This window comes from Orcinus orca, chromosome 5, assembly GCF_937001465.1.
Source record: "Orcinus orca chromosome 5, mOrcOrc1.1, whole genome shotgun sequence".
Taxonomy (NCBI): Eukaryota; Metazoa; Chordata; class Mammalia; order Artiodactyla; family Delphinidae; genus Orcinus; species Orcinus orca.
Genome location: NC_064563.1, coordinates 65,084,723 through 65,108,133, shown reverse-complemented (window position 1 = coordinate 65,108,133; position 23,411 = coordinate 65,084,723). Strand labels below are relative to the sequence as shown.

General features: G+C 35.4%; 1 protein-coding gene and 1 long non-coding RNA gene across 10 annotated transcripts in view; both read right to left on the bottom strand.

Moving 5' to 3' along the window:
• Positions 1–1,955: 1,955 nt before the first annotated feature.
• The window catches only part of LOC125964569 (uncharacterized), a 348,406-nt gene continuing 326,950 nt past the window's right edge, over positions 1,956–23,411 (bottom strand). The window contains exon 2 of the long non-coding RNA XR_007477719.1: positions 1,956–5,120. This is a non-coding gene — a long non-coding RNA (uncharacterized LOC125964569). The remainder of the gene's footprint in view (positions 5,121–23,411) is intronic.
• Positions 1,956–23,411, bottom strand: part of ATP11B (ATPase phospholipid transporting 11B (putative)) — a 138,826-nt gene continuing 117,370 nt past the window's right edge. For 4 of the 9 annotated variants that reach the window (XM_033403098.2, XM_049710644.1, XM_033403103.2 and 1 more), the window contains one exon: positions 8,845–9,067. In XM_033403098.2, the coding sequence (XP_033258989.1) occupies positions 8,860–9,067 (208 nt within the window). In that variant the 3' untranslated portion in view covers positions 8,845–8,859. Of the gene's footprint in view, positions 8,695–8,844; positions 9,068–19,307; positions 22,899–23,411 lie in introns of those variants that run through there. The other 5 variants (XM_033403101.2, XM_004278401.3, XM_033403099.2 and 2 more) reach the window with 4 other exon arrangements.

The following is a 23,411-nucleotide window of genomic DNA, read 5'->3' as shown; positions in this document are numbered from 1 at the left end:
TATTAATGTTTGATTCACTTTCTTTAGTAGATATGGGCCTATTCAGATTGTTTATCTCTTCTTATGTGAGTATTGGGCAACTGTGTCTTTTTTTTTCTTTTAACATCTTCATTGGAGTATAATTGCTTTAAAATGTTGTTAGTTTCTGCTGTATAACAAAGTGAATCAGCTATATGTATACATATATCCCCATATCCCCTCCCTCTGCGTCTCCCTCCCACCCTCCCTTTACCACCCTTCCAGGTGGTCACAAAGCACCAAGCTGATCTCCCTGCGGTATGAAGTTGCTTCCCATTAGCTATCTATTTTACATTTGGTAGTGTATATATGTCAATGCTACACTCTCACTTCATCCCAGCTTCCCCCCCTCACCCGTGACCTCAAATCCGTTCTCTATGTCTACGTCTTTATTCCTGTCCTGCCCCTAGGTTCATCAGAACCATTTTTTTTTAAAGATTCCATATATATGTGTTAGCATACAGTATTTGTTTTCCTCTTTCTGACTTACTTCACTCTGTATGACAGACACTAGGTCTATCCACCTCATTACAAATAACTCAATTTGGTTTCTTTTTCTGGCTGAGTAATATTCCATTGTATATACGTGTCACATCTTCTATATCCATTCATCTGTCAGTGGACACTTAGGTTGCTTCCATGTCATGGCTATTGTAAATAGAGCTGCAATGAACATTGTCTCTTTTTGAATTATGGTTTTAACAGGGTATATGCCCAGTAGTGGGATTGCTGGGTCATATGGTAGTTCTATTTTTAGTTTTTAACCTCCATACTGTTCTCCATAGTGGCTGTATCAATTTACATTTCCACTAACAGTGCAAGAGGGTTCCCTTTTCTCCATAACCTCTCCAGCATTTATTGTTTGTAGATGTTTTGATGATGGCCATTCTGACCAGTGTGAGTTGATTGATACTTCACTGTAGTTTTGATTTGCATTTCTCTAATGATTAGTGGTGTTGAGCACCGTTTCAAGTGTTTGTTGGCAATCTGTATATCTTCTTTGGAGAAATGTCTATTTAGGTCTTCTGCCCATTTTCGGATTGGGTTGTTTGGTTTTTTTGATATTGAGCCGCATGAGCTGCTTGTATATTTTGGTGACTAATCCTTTGTCAGTTGCTTCATTTACAAATATTTTCTCCCATTCTGAGGGTTGTCTTTTCATCTTATTTATAGTTTCCTTTGCTGTGCAAAAGCTTTTAAGTGTCATTAGGTCCCATTTGTTTATTTTTATTTCCATATCTCTAGGAGGTGGGTCAAAAAGGATCTTGCTGTGATTTATGTCATAGAGTGTTCTGCCTATGTTTTCCTCTAAGAGTTTTATAGTGTCTGGCCTTACGGTTAGGTCTTTAATCCATTTTGAATTTATTTTTGTGTATGGTGTTAGGGAGTGTTCTAATTTCGTACTTTTACATGTAGCTGTCTAGTTTCCCCAGCACCACTTATTGAAGAGGCTGTTTTTCTCCATTGTATATTCTTGTCTCCTTTATCAACGATAAGGTGACCATATGTGTGTGGGTTTATCTCTGTGCCTTCTATCCTGTTCCATTGATCTCTATTTCTGTTTTTGTGCCAGTACCATACTGTCTTGATTACTGTAGCTTTGTAGTATAGTCTGAAGTCAGGTTGCCTAATTCCTCCAGCTCCGATTTGTTTCTCAAGATTGCTTTGGCTATTCGGGGTCTTTTGTGTTTCCATACAAATTGTGCAAGTTTTTGTTCTAGTTCTGTGAAAAATGCCATTGGTAGTTTGATAGGGATTGCACTGAATCTCTAGATTGCTTTGGGTAGTAAAATCATTTTCACAACATTGATTCTTCCAATCCAAGAACATGGTATATCTCTCCATCTGTTTCTCTCATCTTTAATTTCTTTCATCAGTGTCTTATAGTTTTCTGCATACAGGTCTTTTGACTCCTTAGGAAGGTTTATTGCTATGTATTTTATTCTTTTTATTGCAATGGTGAATGAGATTGTTTCCTTAATTTCTCTTTCAGATTTTTCGTTGTTAGTGTATAGGAATGCAAGAGATTTCTGTGCATTAATTTTGTATCCTGCTACTTTACCAAATTCATTGATTAGCTCTAGTAGTTTTCTGGTAGCATCTTTAGGATTCTCTATGTATAGTATCATATCATCTGCAACAGTGACAGTTTTACTTCTTTTCCAATTTGGATTCCTTTTATTTCTTTTTTGTCTCTGATTGCTGTGGCTAAAACGTCCAAAACTATGTTGAATAATAGTGGTGAGAGTGGGCAAACTTGTCCTGTTCCTGATCTTAGTGGAAATGATTTCATTTTTTTCACCACTGAGAACGATGTTGGCTGTGGGTTTGTCATATATGGCCTTTATTATGTTGAGGTAGGTTCCCTCTGTGCCTACTTTCTGGAGAGTTTTTATCATAAATGGGTGTGGAATTTTGTCAAAAGCTTTTTCTGCATCGATTGAAATTATCATATAGTTTTTATCCTTCAATTTGTTAATATGGAGTATCATGTTGATCGATTTGTGTATATTGAACAATCCTTGCATCCCTGGAATAAATCCCACTTGATCATGGTGTATGATCCTGTTAATTTGCTGTTGGATTCTGTTTGGTAGTATTTTGTTGAGTATTTTTGCATCTATGTTCATCAGTGATATTGGCCTTTAGTTTTCTTTTTTTGTGACATCTTTGTCTGGTTTTGGTATCAGGGTGATGGTGGCCTCGTAGAACAAGTTTGGGAGTGTTCCTCTGCTACATTTTGGAAGAGTTTGGGAATGATAGGTGTTAGCTCTTCTCTAAATGTTTGCTAGAATTCGCCTGTGAATCCATCTGGTCCTGGGCTTTTGTTTGTTGGAAGATTTTTAATCACAGTTTCAAATTCAGTGCTTTTGATTGGTCTGTTCATATTTTCTATTTCTTCCTGGTTCAGTCTCGGAAGATTGTGCTTTTCTAAGAATTTGTTTCTTCCAGGTTGTCCATTTTACTGGCATATAGTTGCTTGTAGTAATCTCTCATGGTCCTTTGTATTTCTGCAGTGTCAGTTGTTATTTCTCCTTTTACATTTCTAATTCTGTTGATTTGAGTCTTCTACCTTTTTTTCCTGATGAGTTTGGCTAATTGTTTATCAATTTTGTTTATCTTCTCAAAGAACCAGGTTTTAGTTTTTTGATCTTTGCTATCGTTTTCTTCATTTCTTTTTCATTTATTTCTGATCTGATCTTTATTTCTTTCCTTTTTTTTTTTTTTTTTTTTTTTTTTTTTTGCGGTACACAGGCCTCTCACCGCTGTGGCCTCTCCCATTGTGGAGCACAGGCTCTGGACGCACAGGCTTAGCGGCCGTGGCTCACGGGCTCAGCTGCTCCATGGCATGTGGGATCTTCCCGGACCGGGGCACGAACCCGTGTCCCCTGCATCGGCAGGCGGACTCTCAACCACTATGCTGCCAAGGAAGCCCTCTCCTTCTGCTAACTTTTTGTTGTTCTTCTTTCTCTAATTGCTTTAGCTGTAAATTTAGGTTGCTTACTTGAGATTTTTCTTGTTTACTGAGGTAGGATTGTATTGCTATAAACTTCTCTCTTAGAACTGCTTTTGCTGCATTCCATCGATTTTGGGTCATTGTGTTTTCATTGTCATCTTTTTCTAGGTATTTTTTGATTTCCTCTTTGGTTTCTTTAGTGTGATCTCTTGGTTATTTAGTAGTGTACTGTTTAGCCTCCATGTGTTTGTATATTTTACAGTTTTTTTTTCCTGTAATGGATATCTAGTCTCATAGCGTTTTGGTCAGAAAAGGTATTTGATACGATTTCAATTTTCTTAAATTTACTGAGGCTTGATTTGTGACACGAGGTATGATCTATTTTGGAGAATGTTCCATGAGCACTTGAGAAGAAAGTGTATTCTGTTGTTTTTGGATGGAAATGTCCTATAAATATCCATTAAGTCCATCTTGTCTAATGTGTCATTTAAAGCTTGTGTTTCCTTATTTTCATTTTGGATGATCTGTCCATTGGTGAAAGTGGGGTGTTAAAGTCCCTTACTATAACTGTGTTACTGTCGATTTCCCCTTTAATGGCTGTTAGCATTTGTCTTATGTATTGAGGTGCTTCTATGTTGGGTGCATAAATATTTACAGTTGTTATATTTTGATCATTATGTAGTATCCTTCTTTGTCTCTTGTAATAGTCTTTATTTTAAAGTCTATTATTTCTACTATAAGAATTGCTACTCCAGCTTTCTTTTGATTTCCATTTGCATGGAATATGTTTTTCTATCCCCTCACTTTCAGTCCGTATGTGTCCCTAGGTCTGAACTGGGTCTCTTGTAGACAGCATATATACAGGTCTTGTTTCTGTATCCATTCAGCCAGTCTATGTCTTTTGGTTGGAGCATTTAATCCATTTACATTTAAGGTAATTATCAGTATGTATGTTCCTATTGTCACTTTCTTAATTGTTTTGGGTTTGTTATTGTAGGTCTTTTCCTTCTCTTGTGCTTCCTGCCTAGAGAAGTTCCTTTAGCATTTGTTGTAAAGCTGGTTTGGTGGTGCTGAATTCTCGTAACTTTTGCTTGTCTGTAAAGGTTTTAATTTCTCCACTGAATCTGAATTAGATCCTTGCTGGGTAGAGTAATATTGGTTGCAAGTGTTTTCCTTTCATCTCTTTAAATATGTCCTGTTGCTCCCTTCTGGCTTGCAGAGTGTTTGCTAGAAGATCGGCTGTTAACCTTATGGGGATTCCCTTGTATGTTATTTGTTGCTTTTTCCTGCTGCTTTTAATATTTTTTCTTTGTGTTTAATTCTTGATAGTTTGATGAATATGTGTCTTGGTGTGTTTCTCTTTGGGTTCATCCTGTATGGGACTCTCTGTGCTTCCTGGACTTGATTGACTATTTTCTTTCCATATTAGGGAAGTTTTCAACTATAATCTCTTCAAATATTTTCTCAGACACTTTCTTTTCTTCTTCTTCTTCTGGGACCCCCATAATTTGAATGTTGGTGCATTTAATGTTGTCCCAGAGGTCTCTGAGACTGTCTTCAATTCTTTTCATTCTTTTCTCTTTATTCAGTTCTGTGGTAGTCATTTCCACTATTTTATCTTCCAGGTCACTTATCCGTTCTTCTGCTATTGATTCCTTCTAGAGAATTTTAAATTTCATTTATTGTGTTGTTCATCATTGGGTTTTTTTGCTCTTAGTTCTTCTAGGTCCTTGTTAAACGTTTCTTGTATTTTCTCCACTCTATTTCCAAGATTTTGGATCATATTTACTATCATTACGCTGAATTCTTTTTCAGGTAGACTGCCTATTTCTTCTTCATTTGTTTGGTCTGGTGTGATTTTACCTTGCTCCTTCATCTGCTGCATATTTCTTTCTTCTCATTTTGTTTAACTTACTGTTTGGGGTCTCCTTTTCACAGGCTGCTGGTTCATAGTTCCCTTGTTTTTGCTGTCTGCCCCCAGTGGATGTGGTTGGTTCAGTGGCTTGTGTAGGCTTCCTGGTGGAGGGGACTGGTGCCTGTGTTCTGGTGGGTGGGGCTGGATCTTGTCTTTCTGGTGGGCAGGGCAGGTCTGTGAACTTAGTATGATTTTAGGCAGCCTCTCTGATAATGGGTGGGGTTGTGTTCCTGTCTTTCTAATTGTTTGGCATGGGGTATCCAGCACTGGAGCTCGCTGGCCATTGGGTGGAGCTGGGTCTTACTGCTGAGATGGAGATCTCTGGGAGAGCTCTCAACGATTGATATTACGTGGGGCCGGGAGGTCTCTGGTGGTCCAATGTCCTGAACTCGGCTCTCCCACCTCAGAGGCTCAGGCCTGACACCAGGCTGGAGCACTAAGACCCTGTCAGCCACATGGCCAGGTACGTGGGGATTTTCTTGCCTTTTGGGAAGTCTGAGGTCTTCTGCCAGCGTTCAGTAGGTGTTCTGTAGGAGTTGTTTCACATGTAGATGTATTTTTGATGTATTTGTGGGGAGGAAGGTGATCTCCATGTCTTACTCCTCTGCCATCTTGTAGGTTCCCTGACAATTGTGTATTTAAAGGAATTGGTCTGTTTATTCTAGGTAATCACATTTGTGGCCATAGAGTTGTTCAGAATCTTCCTTTATTATCCTTTTAACGTCTTTGGGATCTGTAGTGATGTCTCCTCTTTCAGTTCTGATATTAGTATTTGTTTCCCTTCCTTTTTTCCTCAGTTAGCCTGGCTAGAGATTTATCAATTTTATTGCTTCCTTCAAAGAACCAGATTTTGGTTTCACTCATTTTCTCTATTGATATCCTGTTTTCAATTTCATTAATTTCTGCTGTAGTTCTTACTATGTCTTTTCTTCTGCTGACTTTGGATATAATTTGCCCTTCTCTTTCTGGTTTCCTAAAGTGGATATTTAATTATTAATTTTGTATCTTTTCTAATATATACATTTAATGTTATAAATTTCCTTCTAAACACTGCTTTTGCTGCATCCCACAAATTTTGGTAAGTTGTGTTTTCATTTAGTTCAAAATATTTTAAAAATTTCTCTTGGAGGAGATTTCTTCTTTGATTGACTCTTGTGTTTTTTAGAAGTATTGCTTAATCTCCATGTATTTTAGAATTTTCCAGTTATCTTCTTGTTACTTATTTCTAGTTTAATTGTACTGTGGTCTGAGAGCAGATATTGCATAATTTCTATTCTTTTAAAGGTGTGTTTTATGTCCCAGATGTGGTCTATCTTGGTGAATGTTTAATGTGAGCTTGAGAAGACTTTGTATTCTGTTGTTGGATAAAGCAGTCTATAGATGTCCATTTTATCCAGTTGATTGATGACGTTGTTTAGTCCAACTATATCCTGATTTTTGGCTTGGATCTGTCCACTTCTGATCAGGGTTGTTGAAATCTCCAAGTCTGACAGTGAATTTATGTATTTCTATTAGTTTTTCCTTCACATAGTTTGATGCTGTTTTGAGGCACATGCACATTAAATTTGTTATATCTTCTTTTATAGCTTCATAAAGTTGTTGTATCTTCCCTTTGTCATTATCTAGTGCCCTTATTACTGAAAATGTTCCTTGCTTTGAAATCTGCTCTTCTTGAAAATTATATAGCTGCTCTTGCTTTCTTTCGATTAGCATTAGTGTGGTGTATTTCTATCCATTTATTTTTTTTTTAAAGATTTTTCGGTGTGGACCAGGACCATTTTTAAAATCGTTATTGCATTTGTTACAATATTGCTTTTATGTTTTTTTTTTGGCCCTGAGGCATATGGGATCTTAGCTCCATGACCAGGGATCAAACCTGCACCCCCTGCATTGGAAGGCAAAGTCTTAACCACTGGACCACTGGGAAGTCCATCCATTTACATTTAATCTATATGTCTTTGTATTTAAAATGGGTTTCTTGTAGATAACATATTGTTTGTTTGGTCATGTTTTTAGATCCACTCTAATCTCTATTTTTAAATAGGTACATTTAAATAACATACTGATTAAATAACATTACTGATACATTTCTATTACTATCATAGGCATTACTGTTTCTATTTGTTGCCCTTGTTCTATTTTTGTCTTTGATTCTTTTTCTGGCTTTTGTAGTTTTAATAGCATTTTCTATGATTCCATTTCTCTCCTTTCTTAGCATATTAGTTATACTTTATTTCCCACCTTGTTTTTAGTGGGTGCCCTAGAATTTGTATATACAATTAAAGCTAATCCAATTCTGTCAAATAACACATCACAGGTAGTGTACCTTATAGTAATAAAATAATCCTAAATCCTTCTTCCCGTTCTTTGTATCACTGCTGTTATTCATTTCACTTATATATAAGCATATACATTAGCATACATATTCATAACACAAATACCTAAGCATACATAATCGAATACATTGTTGGCATTTGGAAGAAACTGTTATCTGTTAGATCAACTAAAAATAAAAGCTTTTATTTTACCTTCAGTTATTCCTTCTTCATTGCTCTTCCTTATTTTATATAGATCTGCGTTTTTGACCTATATTACATTCATTCTCTTTATATGGTGAGTGTACTGGCAACAAATTCCATCAGTTTTTGTTTGAGAAAGTGTTTATTTCTTTAGTTTTGAAAGAACAGTTTTGCAGAGTACAGATATCTATGTTGGTGATATTTTTTTCTCAAAAATTTAAATAGTTCACTCCATTTTTTTCTTGCTCACATGGCTTCTGAGAAGTTAGATGTGATATTTATCTTTGTTCCTCTGTAGATAAAATGTTTCTTACCTCTGGCTTCCTTCAGATTAGCTTGGTGATCTCTGAGTTTCCTGGATCTGTGGTTTGGTGTCTGACATTAACTTGGGGGAAATCTGTTGTTGTTTGAAATATTTCATCTTTTCCTTTATTTCTTTTATTGATATTACCATTGTACATATGTTATACCGTTTGTAATTGTACCAAAGTACTTGCATAATATATTGGTTTTTTTTTTTTTTTCCAGTCTTTGTATTTGCCTGCCTTTCCAATATGGGGCAGCAGTTTGTCCTCTGTCCTCCAGTCTGTTTTGAATTCAAGAAGTTTTAAAATACCTGTTCAACTTCTTACTTGCTGCTAGGATGGAGTGGTGACTTCCAGCTCTTTAAATGCAGAACCAGAAACAAAGTCTTGATGTGCACTTGGAACATTCACCAAGATATATCAAATGCTGGGTTTTAATATATTCCCGAGGTCTGGAATCATTCAGCGTATGTTTTCTGACTATAACAGAATTATAAATAATTAAAAATAGTGTATCCCCCCAAATACTTGGAAATAGAAACTTACTTAAAATTTTTAATTAAAATCATTAAACACTTAGAAAACTTAGATTAAATAAAGCTTAATTCTTATAAAGATTAATCACTTATAAAACTAGTACGAAGGTTAAAAGACAAAAGTAGTAAAAATAACTATAATAGTTAAGTGATACACAATACAAAAATATGAAAAGTGTGACATCAAAACCCTGAAACGTAAGTGGGAGAGAGTGAAAATATAGAGCTTTAGAATGTGTTCATACTTACTTAAGTTGTTATCAACTTCAAGGACTGTTTTGTTATATGTAAACCTCATGGTAACCACAAAGGAAAACCTATAATAGATGCACAAAAGATAGAGAAAGGAATCTAAGCATACCACAAAAGAAAATCATCAAATCACACAGGAAGAGAGCAAGAGAAGAAAGGGACAGAGAAACTGTAATACAGCCAGAAAACAAGGCACAAATGGCCATGAGTATATACCTATCAATAATTACTTTAAAAGTAAATGGACTACATTACCCAAAGATAGACTAGGTGAATGGATAAAAAACCAACCAACCAACCAACCCAAGACCAATCTAGCTGTCTACAAGTAACTCACTTCAGATGTAAGGACACACACTGACCGAAAGTGAAGGGACTAAAAAAGACAATCCATGTAAATAGAAACCAAATGAAAGTTGCAGTGGCTACATTTATATTAGACAAAATAGACTTTAAAAGAAAGAAAGACTGTAATAAATGACAAGGGCATTACGTAATGATAAAGGGGTCAATCCAACAAAAGGATATAATATTTGTAAACATTTAGGAGCCCAACACAGGAGCACTTAAATATATAAAGCAAATATTAACAGACTTTAAGGGAGAAATAGATAGCAATACAGTAATAGTAGGGGACTTTAATACTCCACTGTCAATAAATAGATCATCCAGATGGAAAATCAATTAAGAAAACATTGGCTTTAAATGATATGCTAAACCAGATGGACTTAACAGAATATACAGAAAATTTCATCCTAAAGCAACAAAATACACATTCTTCTCAACTGCACAGGAACATTCTCCAGGACAGATTTTAGGCCACAAATCAAGTCTTAATAAATTTAAGAAGATTGAAATCATATCAAGCTTCTTTTTTTGAGCACATGGTATGAAACTACAAATCAATTACAAAACAAAGAAACAAACAAAAAACTGGAAAATTCACAAATATGTAGATTAAACAACATGCTACTGGGCAACCAAAGGGTCAAAAAAGAAATCAAGAGAAATAAAAAATACCTTGAGACAAATGAAAACGGAAATACAACATATGAAAACTTATGGGAATACAATTCTTAGAGGGAAGATAAGTGCCTAGAAAGAAACAAGAAACAAGAAAAATCTCAAATAACCTAACTTTACACCTTAAGGAACTAGAAAAAGAAGAATAAACAGCCCTAATTAGTAAAAGGAAGGAAATAACAAAGATCAGACTGGAAATAGATTAAAAAGACAATAGAAAAAGATCAATAAAACTAAGAGCTGGATCTTTGAAAAGTAAACAAAATTGACAAACCTTTATCTAGACCCATCAAGAAAAAGAGAGCACTCAAATAAATGAAAGAGATGTTACAAGTGATACCACAAAAATTCAAAGGATCATGAAACTATTATGAACGATTATATGTTAACAAATTGAATAGCCTAGAAGAAATGGATAAATTCCTAGAAACATACAGAAAATCTGAGTAGATCAATTACTAGTAGGGAGATTGAATCAGTAATCCAAAACCTCCCAACAAACAAAAACTCCAGGACCATATGGCTTCACTGGTGAATTCTACCAAAATTTAAAGAATTAATACCAAACTTTCTCAGACTCTTCTAAAAAAACAGAAAAAGAAGGAATCCTTCCAATGTCATTTTATGAGGTCAGCATTACCCTGGTTCCAAAATCAGACAAGGACACCGCAAGAAGAAAAGTTACAGGACAATATCCCTGATGAACAGAGATACAAAAACCCTCAACAAAATATTAGCAAACTGAATTCAAGAATACATTAAAGGGATCAGACACCATGATCAAGTAGGATTTATTCCAGGGATCCAAGGATGGTTCAACATCTGCAAATAAATAAATGTAATATACTACCTTGTCATATGATTTTTATCCTTTATTTTGTCCATCTCAATAGATGGAGAAAAAGCTTTTGACAAAATTCAACCCTCATTTATGATAAAAATTCTCAACAAAGTGGGTATAGAGAAGATACACATCAACATAATAAAGGCCATTTGACAAGCCCACAGATAAAATGCTGAATGCTAAAAAGCTAAAAGCTTTTCCTTTAACATCAGGAACAAGACAAGTATGTCCCCTTTTGCCACTTTTATTCAACATAGTATTGGAAGTCCTAAGCAGAGCAATTAATTAGGCAAGAAAGAGAAATAAAAGGCATCCAAATCAGAAATAAGTAAAACTATTTACAGATGACATGATATTATATATAGAAAACCCTAAAAACTCCACCAAAAACTATTAAAACTAATAAACAAATTCGGTAAAGTTGCAGGATACAAAATCAATATACAGAAATCTGTGGTGTTTTTATACACAAATAACAAACTGTCAAAAAGGAAAATTAAGAAAACAATCCCATGTACAATTGCATCAAAAAGAATAAAATACTGGGGAATAAATTTAACCAAGGTAGCAAAAGACCTGTACACTGAAAACTATATGACACTGAAGAAACTGAAGAAGACACAAATAAATGGAAAACTAGTCCATGCTCATGGCTTAGAAGATTATTGCTAAAATGTCCATACTCTCCAAAGCAAATTACAGATCCAGTGCAATCCTCATCAAAATTCCAATGGCATTTTTCACACAAATAGAACAATCCTAACATTTGTATAGAACCACAAGAGACCTTGAACAGCCAAAGCCACCTTGAGAAAAAAGAACAAAGCTGGAGGTATCATGCTTCCTGACTTCCAAATATATCACAGAACTCTAATAGAACAGTATGGTATTGGCATAAAAACATATATAGATCAATGGAACAGAATAGAGAAACCAGAAAAAAACCCATACACGTATGGTCAATTAATTTACAACAAAGGGGCCAAAAACCTACAACAGGGAAAGGAGTCTCTTAATAAATGGTGTTGGGAAAACTGGACCACTATCTTCCACCATACACACACACACACACACACGCACGCTCAAAATGGGGGGCTTCCCTGGTGGCGCAGTGGTTGAGGGTCCGCCTGCTGATGCAGGGGATGTGGGTTTGTGTCCCGGTCCGGGAAGATCCCACATGCTGCGGAGTGGCTGAGCCTGCGCATCCGGAGCCTGTGCTCCACAACGGGAGAGGCCACAACAGTGAGAGGCCCTCGTATCGCACACACACACACAAAAGCTCAAAATAAAGATTTAAATGTAAGACCTGAAACCATAAAAGTCCTAGAAAAAAATAGGTGGTAAACTCCTTGACATCAGTGTTGGCATTGATTTTTTGGATTCAGTATCAAAAGTAAAGGCAACAAAGTCAAAAATAAAAAAGTGGGACTACATCAAACTAAAAAACTTCTGCACAGCAAAGGAAGCCATCAACAAAATGAAAAGGCAACCTACTGAATGGGAAAAAATACTTGCAAATCATATATCTGATAAAGGGTTAATATCCAAAATGTACAAGGAACTCATACAATTCAATAGCAAGAAAATAAACTATCCAATTAAGAAATGGGCAGAGGATCTGAATAGACATTTTCCCAAAGAAGCCATACAAATGGTACATGAAAAGGTGCTCAACATCACTCATCAGGGAAATGCAAATCAAAACCACAATGTCACATCACACCTGTTAGAAAGGCTACTATCAAAAAAAGAAATAAGTATTGCTGAGGATGTGGAGAAAAGGAACCCTTCTACCCTGTTGGCAGGAATGTAAATTGGTGTAGCTACTATGGAAAACGGTATAGAAATTCTACCTATGACCCAGTGATTCTACTTCTGGGGATTTATCCAAAGAAAAGAAAAAACATTAACTCGAAAAGATATGTGCACACCCATGTTCACTGAAGCATTATTTATAATACCTAAGATATGGAAACAACCTAAGTGTCCAACAATGAAGAAATGGATAAAGAAAATGTACATACATACATGAAGGAATATTCAGCCATAAAAAAGAAGGAAATCCTGCCATTTGGGACAACATGGATGGACTTTGAGGGCATTATGCTAAGTGAAATAAATCTGATAGAGAAAGACAAATACCGTATGAGCCAACTTACATGCAGAATCTAAAAAACAAAAACAAGAAAACTGAGCTCATGAATTAGAGAGAGAACAGATTGGTGGCTGCTAGAGGTGGGGGCTTAGGGTTGGGTGAAATGGGTGAAGGGGGTCAAAGGTACAAACTTCCAGTTACAGAATAAGTAAGTCATGAGGATGTAATGTACAGTATGGTGACTACAGTTAATACTGTACTGCAAATTTGAAAGTGCTGAGAGATCTTAAAAGTTCTCATCGCAAGAAAAAATTTTGTAACTACGGTGAGGGATGTTAACTAGGCCTATTAACCATTTCACAATATATACAAATATCATTATGTTGTATACCTGAAAGTAATGTTATCTGTCAATTATACCTCGATTAAAAAAACAAAAGTGTGGAAAGAGAGGAGAAATTATTTCAGACGTATGGAGATAAAAGTCTTATGAACTAAATTTAAATATTTAAATAAAATGGATAAACTCCTAGAAACATATAAAATATATAGGAATAACTTGAATAGATTCATAACTGTAAAAAGTATATTAGAGATAGTAGTCAAGGACCTGTCCTCTGAAAAAACCTCATGTCCAAATGTTTTTATTCTATGAAACTCTACCAAACTTTCAAAATAGCTAATTCTATTTTATGCAAGTTGTTCCAGAAACCAGAAAACAGGGGAAGTGGGAGGTCTTCCCAGCTCATTCCTTGAGATTACTGTAATACTGACTCAAAAACCAGAAACAAAAAACCCAAACCAAGAGAATAAAAAGGAAAATTATAGGCCCATTTTGTTTATGTATGCAGATTCAAAATCCTACATAAAGCAATAGTTAAATGAATCCAACAGAGCACTAAAAATAACATCATGAACAAGCAGGATTTCTGCCAGTAATGCAAGGATTGTTCAATATCAGAAAAATCCATCAATATACTTCTCTATATTAATAAAATAATGGAGTAAAACATTTCATGATAACTTTAGTTGAACCAATCATTTTGCAAAGTTCAACACCTATCTATAATTGTTAGTAAACTAGGAATAGAAGGAAATATTCTTAATGAGGGAAAAGCTATGTATACTCAAACTCTACAGTATATATCACACTAAATGGGTAAACCTTAGATGCATTCCCTTTAAGATAAGAAACAAGATTAGGATATCCTTATCACCACAAATGTTTAACACAGTATTGGAAATCCTGACTAACACTATTAAGAAAAAAGTGAAGGGACTGGAAGGGAAAAAAAGTATATCCCCCAAATATTTAGAAGTCAAAACACCTCTAAATAATCCAGGGATCAAAAAAGAAATCATAAAGGAAATAAAATATTCTGATTTGAATAACAATGAAAGGATAAAATCTGTGGGAATCACCTAAACCAGTACATGGAGGGAAATGTGTAGTTTTAATGTCTTTATTAAAAAGGGTTAAAAATCAATTTATCTAAGCTTCAAAAAAGCCATAAAAGAAGAGCAAATTAAAACCAAAATAGAGGGGCTTCCCTGGTGGTCCAGCAGTTAAGAATCCTTGCTCCCAATACAGGGAGCATGGGTTCGATCCCTGGTTAGATCCCGCATGCTGCAACTAAAGATCCCACACGCTGCAAAGAGCCTGTGTGCTGCAACTAAGGCCCAGTGCAGCCAAATAAATAAATGAATAAATGTTAGAAAACAAAATCAAAATAGAAAGGAATAATACAAATGAGAGCATAGGGCAATAAAAATAAATGGGTAAAATTAACAAAGCCTAAAGTTGATTCTTTGAAAAAATTAATAGACTTGATCAAACCCCTACCAAGATTGGTCAGGTAAAAAGTCTAGGAAAAAAGCTACCAATAAGCAAAAACAATACATACCCTATAGTCACTATAAGGATAATCAAAGAATATTCTGGACTTTATGTCAAAAATATTGGAAATTACATGAAACGGACAAATTCCTTAAAAGATACAACTTACCAAATTTCATAAAAGAAACAGAAAATGTGAATAATCCTGTGTCTGTTTCAGAAATTGAATTTGTGATCCACAATATTCCCCCCCTGCAAAAAAAACACCCCCCAAACCCCTCTAACTAGGTCCAGATGACATGAATTCTTCAAAACATTAAAAGAAAAAATAACAACCTCATAAACTCTTCCAAAAAAGGGGAGGAGGGAACACTTCCCAAATTGTTTTGTGAGGCCAGCATAACCCTAATACCAAAACCTGACAGAGATGGATGGTATAAGAAAATGAAATCACAGATCTATATCCTTCATAAGCATGGATACAAAAGCCTCTAACACAATATTAGCATATCAAACAGCAATATATAAATGGATAACACATCATACCCCAGTGAAATTTATTTCAGGGATATAAAGTTGGTTTAACATTTGAAAATCAACCAAAATAGTTCACCATAGTACCAAGCTAAAACATACAAAACCGTATGCTCATCTTGAAAAATGGAGGAAAAACATTTTCAAAACTCAACACCTCATGGTTCTTACCATGTCTATTTAACATTGTACAGGAAGCTCTAGCCAGTACAATAATGCAATAACAAGAGACAAAAGGCATGAAAATTGAAAAAACTGAATTCTCAGATGACAACTGTTTACATCAAAATCAAAAGCATTCTACACAAAAGTTAAAAAAAATAGAAAAATTGAATGAATTTAGCAAGGTTGTTAAGTTACAAAGTAAAAAGCACAAAAATTAATTGCATTTATGTATAACAGTAATGAGTAACTGGAAGATAAATTAAGAAACAATTCTATTTATCACAGCACCAAAAACCTTAAAAATTTTAAGAGTTTAACAAAGATTTGCCAGATGTCTTATACTGAAGACTACAAAACCTTCTTGAGAAAAGACCTAAGATAAATGGAGAGATATATCATGTTCATGGATTAGAAGAGTCAATATTAAGATGTCAGTGCTTTTAAAATTGATATATAAATTCAGAGCAATCCAAATCAAAATCATATCAGGATTTTTTTTTAAATAAATTGATCAGCTGATTCCAAAATTTATATGGAAATGCAAAGAACCTAGGATAGACAAAACAATCTTGACAACAGAGTTGAAGGGCTTAAACTACCTTATCTCAAAGCTAGGCATAAAGCTATAGTAATTAAGACAGTGTGCTACCGGTGTAAGGATAAATGAACAGAATTGGAGAGTCCAGAAATAGACCCACATTTATACAGTTAACTTTATTTTATAAATTTTTTGGCCACACTGCGTGGCTTGTGGGATCTTAGTTCCCCAACCAGGGATCAAACCCATGCCCCCTGCAGTGGGAGCACGGAGCCCTGATCACTGGACTGCCAGGGAATTCCCCAGTCAGCTAATTTTATGAATTAATGAATTCACCAAATGAATTCAATGGAGATAGAGAACATTTTCAACAAATGGAGATAAACCAAATAGATACTCTTATGGGGGTTGGGAGGAAGGAAGATCCTCAATCCTTGCCTCACATCTTACACATAAGTGAATTTGAGATGGATCATGGACTTAAATGTAAGAGGCTGCTTTCAGAAGAAAACATAGGAAATTATCTTCATGAACTTGGGGTTGACAAGAATATTTTAGATAAGACACAAAAAAACACATAACCATAAAGGAAAAAAAATGGACTTCATCAAAATAAAACACTCCTGCTCCCCAAAGTCACCAGTAAGAAAATATACAGGCAGAGCACAGGCTGGGGGAAAATACTAGTAATACATACATCTGACAAAGAACTTACTAACATCCTTATAAAAAGGATTCCAACCATTCTGTAATGAGACAAGCAACCTAATGAAAAAAAAAATGGCCAGAGCCTTCAATACACATTTCAGAAAAAAAAGATAAATTGTCAGTAAGCATATAAAAAGGAGTTAAACATCATCTGTTATGCAAATTAAAATCATGAGATATAATAAAACAACTGGAACTCTCATTGTACACAAATGCACATAAAATGGCACCTACAGTCACTTGGGAAAACTTTTGGCAGTTTCTCATAAAATTAAACATAAACCTACCTTATGACCCAGAAATTCTACTCATTATTTAATAAGAGAAATGAAAACACGTCCACGAAGAATGTTCATAATAACTTTATTTGTAATCACCCCAAACTGTAAATAACTCAAATGTCCATAAACCAGAGAAAGGATAAATTGTGGGATGTTCATGAAAAGGAACACTACAGAGTAGGAAAAAACCCTCCAAACTATGGATATATGCAACAACATGTATGAACCTCACAGACATTGTGAACAAAGTCAGATGCAAAAGTGAACATGTATAATTCCATTTATATGAAATTCAAGAACAGGTGAAACTGATCTATGACAATAGATAACAGAAAAAAATGGTTGCCAAGGGCAGAAAGGGAGAGAAATACATTTCCTGGACACCTTCTGAGATGATAGAAAAGTTCTCTATCTGGACTTGGATTAGGATCACACAGATGTATACAATGTCAAAAGAAATAGAACGTAATCCTAAAATCTATGCACTTCACTGTCTACAGATTTTACTTGAATACAGACCGTTTTACCTTAAAAATTAGTATTAAAAATCTGACATCAGGGCTTCTCTCGTGGTGCAGTGGTTAAGAATCTGCCTGCCAGGGCTGGGGACACGGGTTCAATCCCTGGTCCAGGAAGATCCCACATGCCGCAGAGCAACTAAGCCCGTGCGCCACAACTACTGAGCCCGTGCTCTAGAGCCCGCGAGCCACAACTACTGAGTCTGCATGCCACAACTACTGAACCTGCATGCCTAGAGCCCGTGCTCTGCAATGAGAAGCCACTGCAATGAGAAGCCTGTGCACCGCAACGAAGAGTAGCCCCTGCTGGCTGCAACTGGAGAAAGCCTGCATGCAGCAATGAAGACCTAACACAGCCACACACACACAAAACAATCTGACATCAGATTTTTATCAGATCTGCCACTTCCAAAGACAGTTGTTCACACAGACATGTGAACTCACCTCAATTTACAACAGCTTTGTTCTTTGAGTCAGTTACTCTTCAAAATAAAACTTGAATTGTTTTCGAATTCACTAAATTTTCTAGTGAAATGCTGCTCATAAAATTTTACTTTCTTGCCCTAAATTTCCTATTCATTGAGAACATGATCCAGGGACTTCCCTGGTGGCGCAGTGGTTAAGAATCTATCTGCCAACGCAGGGACACGGGTTTCAGCCCTGGTCTGGGAAGATCCCACATGCTGCAGAGCAACTAAGCCCATGAGCCACAACTACTGAGCCTGCACTCTAGAGCCTGCGAGCCACAACTCTGAGCCCGCGTGCCACAACTACTGAAGCCTGTGTGCCTAGAGCCTGTGCTCCACAACAAAGAGAAGCCACCGCAATTAGAAGCCCGCGCACCGCAACGAAGAGTAGTCCCTGCTCGCCGCAACTAGAGAAAGCCTGTGCGCAGCAACGAAGACCCAACACAGCCAAAGATAAATTTATATATAAAAAAGGAACATGATTCATTATGTTGTACAATAAAAGTTAAAGACCGAAGTACCCTAAAGATAGTCCAAACCCTGAACTCCTTTTAAAATAAAAACAGATGCCGAGGTAAACTGACTTGTCCAGGATCATGTTCTTGTTTCATTTCAGAAATAAAAATACATATATTATATACATTGTCACCCTTTGCAAATACTAACATGCAAAAACAGCTTACCTTTTTAATAAACGTAGATGAAATAATTACGTGGCAACTGAAGAAGCATTAGAAACGATGACTGATCATTAGGTTAGAATATTTTAGAAATAAATGTTATATATATTTTATATATATATTTTAAATGTTATATTTTAAAGCACATTTTTAAAAACTTTAATTTTTTTGGCTGTGCCATGCAACATGTGGGATCTTAGTTCCCCGATCAGGGATTGAACCCTGAATTGGAAGCATGGAGTCTTAACCACTGGACCGCCAAGGAAGTCCCAGAAAGCACATATTTTCTATTAAACTAAGGCATTTCCAAATTTACACTGGCTGGTTTTTCATGAATGATACACTTTCTAGTTGAAGTGTGTTGGCCTTTACAGTTGGTGCATTTGAATCAGACAGCTTTTCAGGAACGGTACCGATAAGCTATAAAACTTGGGTAACAAAAGAACTTCTGGATTTTTGAAAACTGCAGTTAGTGAAAGGCATAATGGAATTTCTGTACTCTAATGGAGGGAAAATGTAGTAAAAATTTAGCTAAAAAAACCCCAAAAAACTTGGCAGTGCTGGTTGTGATGAGCAGAGAGAGGCTTAAAATGCATTCAAATAATGGAAAAAGACTTTTACTTACATAGGAAAATTTTTATTTGATAAATATAATTTCATAAACTTTAAAAAATTACTGAGAGCTGTACAATAGGTATACTACATTTACTGACAATGCAGATAATTTAGATATTAGACAGCCACAGTGTCTGAGGTCCAAGATTTTAAACTGAGTGTTGTGACAGTATTTCCAACTACTAATTATTCATAAAAATCTAAGTCACCATTATTACAAACATATCATTAGTTATGATCTATTTTTTGCAGGAATATCATTCAGGTTATCTCACATAAACAGCACTTTAATAATGTTCTATTTTTATGAAAATAGATGACTCATCAGGATAGAAATAAAAATGTCTCTAAAGGGGGACCAAAATTAATAAAACACGTTTTACATAACTCTTTGGTGTGTTAGTCTTATTAATGCCTGCTTGTATCATACTCCAAATTGATATTTACAGGAAAAACACAAACATGGATGATTTTCCCTTTCTCCCCAGTCCCCAATAACTTTTCAGAGCAGCATATGTTAAAAAGTTTTGGTATTAATTATAAATTTTTTAGTGGCCGTGACTCCTGCCTATCAGATAGGAGTCTGAAGCTTACCACAGGAGCCCAATTTCACAATCTTAACGCGGTAGAAACGACCCTGGTCTGAGTAAGGTATTCCCTAACTGGATGATTTGCCTCTGTTTAACCTCCTACTCAGGACAGTGCCAGAGTTTGGATCAGGTCTGGGAAGCCTTTGGACCTCAGGGAGATTAAGACCCAAGGAGGAGGCTAGTTAAGAGAAATTCAAACTAAATTCTCCCCTTTTTTCTTCTCAACCCCACAGAAAGGCTGGGTAGCTATAGTTCTCCTGGCCCACATTCTACTCCTTCTGGGGTGAGCCTAATGCTTGCTAAAGCTAAGGCAGGGTGCTGAGTCACCTAAAGCAGCTGATAGGCAATTTTGGAAACTGACTTGGTGCTTGCTGCTATCTTCAGGGCTACAGGCTTCAGGCTAGGCAAAAGCAAGCAAGTGAGGCAAATAGATTTGGGACCACTAACTAGCAGTAACACATGTAGCATCGTACCCTGGTTTTGGCAGATAAAAGTTAATTATCAACATCATACTTTCCAAAGAATTTTAAAGAAATATGCAAGGGAGAAAATTTCTGATTATGCAGTAATAGTTTTACAATATGAATATTTAGCACTAGAAAACTACTGCAAGTTTGTAGACAAGAGTTGCTTTCTTAAATAAACAGAAGAAAACCCCTTTCTTACAAGCTAATCTTCCTTTAAATGGAGTAGGTTTTGAACAACAGACTAGGAGAAGCATGTCAGCGGATGCTATTAACTTTTTTCAGATATAAAATTCCTACATAACTTCAAATACTGAACGCAGAAAATTGCATCAATCACACCTTGAGCACCATATAGGCTAGCTGACCTCATGCCTTGCTGTAGTTGGTCAGAGACTGCTTGATGGCTTTGCAGTCCTTCCCTAGTGTTAGTAGTCAGTTAAACTGATGGCAAATAAACACTGTAAGGTAGATGTAATGCAGGGCTACTGAACGTCATTTTGTTATATGAACATTTTATAAGACATTCTAAGAAAAAGCAAATTCTGTATTATTCTCCACTAATACTCTACTGAATATTTTCTGCAATATTTCCTCTTCTGGAACATGAGCTGGTAAGGGTACACACTGTACATTATCCCTTTACTGTATTTGCAGGATAACAGTATCTTCCTAAACTCAATCTAAGTTAAAGAAGGGCTATTTATGAAAATTAATATTTAGGCTGAAATTCATAACCTAATATCCTTACATTATTGAAAGGGACAAATGTTATATTAGCAAGAAAACAGTTTACCAGTGAACAAAGGTAAAGTCTTAATTCTACCATTCTTCCCCTACCAGCCCAATTCCAGAAGTCTTATATTCATGAAATGGGAAAGGGGTGGAGGGTTGTGCAATAAACCTACAGAAAGGAATTATCATATTCTCCAGGGAAAATTTTGGCAACACCTTACTTAACCATTTCCATACAATTTTGAATGTATATGTATACAATAATATGCTTAGAGATGAGTAACAGTTCTTTAATAATCATTTCCAAGTTTTAAACATTACTTTTTATCAAAACAAATGACAACACTGCATCTACATGATAAACTCAGGATGAAAATCAAGTACTGAACTGCAGTGAGTTAACAGCAGTAATACATACCTGATTATTTTTAGCATTTAAATTTACTGCAGCCATTACCCCATATAATTTAGCATTTTAGACTTTGCTTCATTTACATTCTATAGCCACACCTTATAATGGGACACTGGGCAGATTTCACTTCACTGTAGTAGTCTGCTGTAAGTTAGATAACGTATACTAACCTAAAAATCACAGGATTCTCATCTGAAATTCTTTATTCTAAAAGCTAGCTTACTGAAAAGCAAGAGCAATTCTGAGCTAGTTACAGAAAGAGGCTCTTCTCATTTTATTGATTTAATTATCCTAATATTTTGATTTGTATAATTAAAAGTATTTGCAATATTTAAATAGTTTTCAAACTGATTTTTTATTGATTATAGTTGAATTTACAACAGTGTCGTAAAATACTATACACAGAGCCTTCAGATAGACAAAAAAAGCAAATTTAAATATATTAACCAGATTAAAGCATGCGAAAGATCCAATGATAAACACATTAAATAATAATATGCTAATGGTGTCTAATTTACCCACTATAGGTCCTTTACACTGTCACAAAAATAGTAAACATCAATTTGAAATTTGGTGAATGGACTTGATTCCTGATTTATAGGTAAGATATGATATACCCTTTGCATGTATATGGTTAACTTAACTGGTTGTGTTACAGTACATTTAGAGAAGTTTTGGTACTGGTATATATTTACTACCCATACTGCAGCAAATAATGGTTGGAAATGCATTCTCCTAATTTGCTCTGTGAACTTAGAAAGCACTAATGAATGAACAAACATGGGTCACTGAGGGACCAAATTCCTTACTATTCACATTAACTTTTCCCATGAAAAGTTTCAAATATAACTCTAATAAAAAAATAGAGTTTTCAAGGCAAACTTTTCAGCATAATTTATAGAGGCAGATTTAAACAGAAGACTCAATAACCAAGCCATACTAAAAAATACAGTTAACTAGGAATTAGCTCCCTTTTCTACCTTGATGTTAAAATATTTAGTGGCCTTAGCAAAAGGCTGAAATGCCATTGGGAGTCCCATAAGCACACGGGGACAACCCAGATAAAGAGATGAAAAATGTCTCTTTATTCATAAATTTTAACATGTTCAGATTTAAATTAAGAGGGCAGCTGACAGGGGTGCATGGTAATGCTTTTTGTTTGTTTGCCATTATAACTCTGAGTGGGCATGAACTACTCCAGAGATTTCAGAAAGTAATTCCGCAGAGGTAGTGTGGCCATTACCAGGATGATCACACTGAATTTTAGGAAAGGAGTTGAAATGGCTCCCACAAAGTACTACTGCCCCTTTAACAAGTAGACGAGTCCATTGTGGAGAGAGTCAAGATGCTCCTGTCGTTGGTATAGAAAGGATCCGATGCACTCCATGATCTAAAGTAACAATAAGAGAAAAGTTTGGCTCACCAGGACCTATGTTTCAATTGAGAAAAAATTTTACTCTAAAACTTAGGACCAAAATGCGATTTGAGTATTAAAATAGCACTGATTGATGCATTTTTAAATGCTAAAGATAAGTTCTTCTTACTAGCACTGAAGGACCAAACATTATATTATACAAAAACTTGGGAAAAATAATGCTCTAGTCATCATATAAAAATATTAGCCAAAATTCATTAGCATTAAAACAATTTCTATAGGTAGCAAAGCATGAGACACTCTTAAAATCTTAATTCAATAAGAAACAAGTTTGTTATTAAGAGGTATGCACATTTGGTTTTACTGAAAAGCAACTAGGCTGTATTTTGACATCACGAAAGCAAACAAACAAAAATCCCACTTACCAAAAGCTTTGGAATGAAACAGTAGTATGTTCATATTATATTATTATTTCTTTTCAGGTATAAATTCTATTCTAAAGGTTTTAGCATTAATTAGCTTGAACAA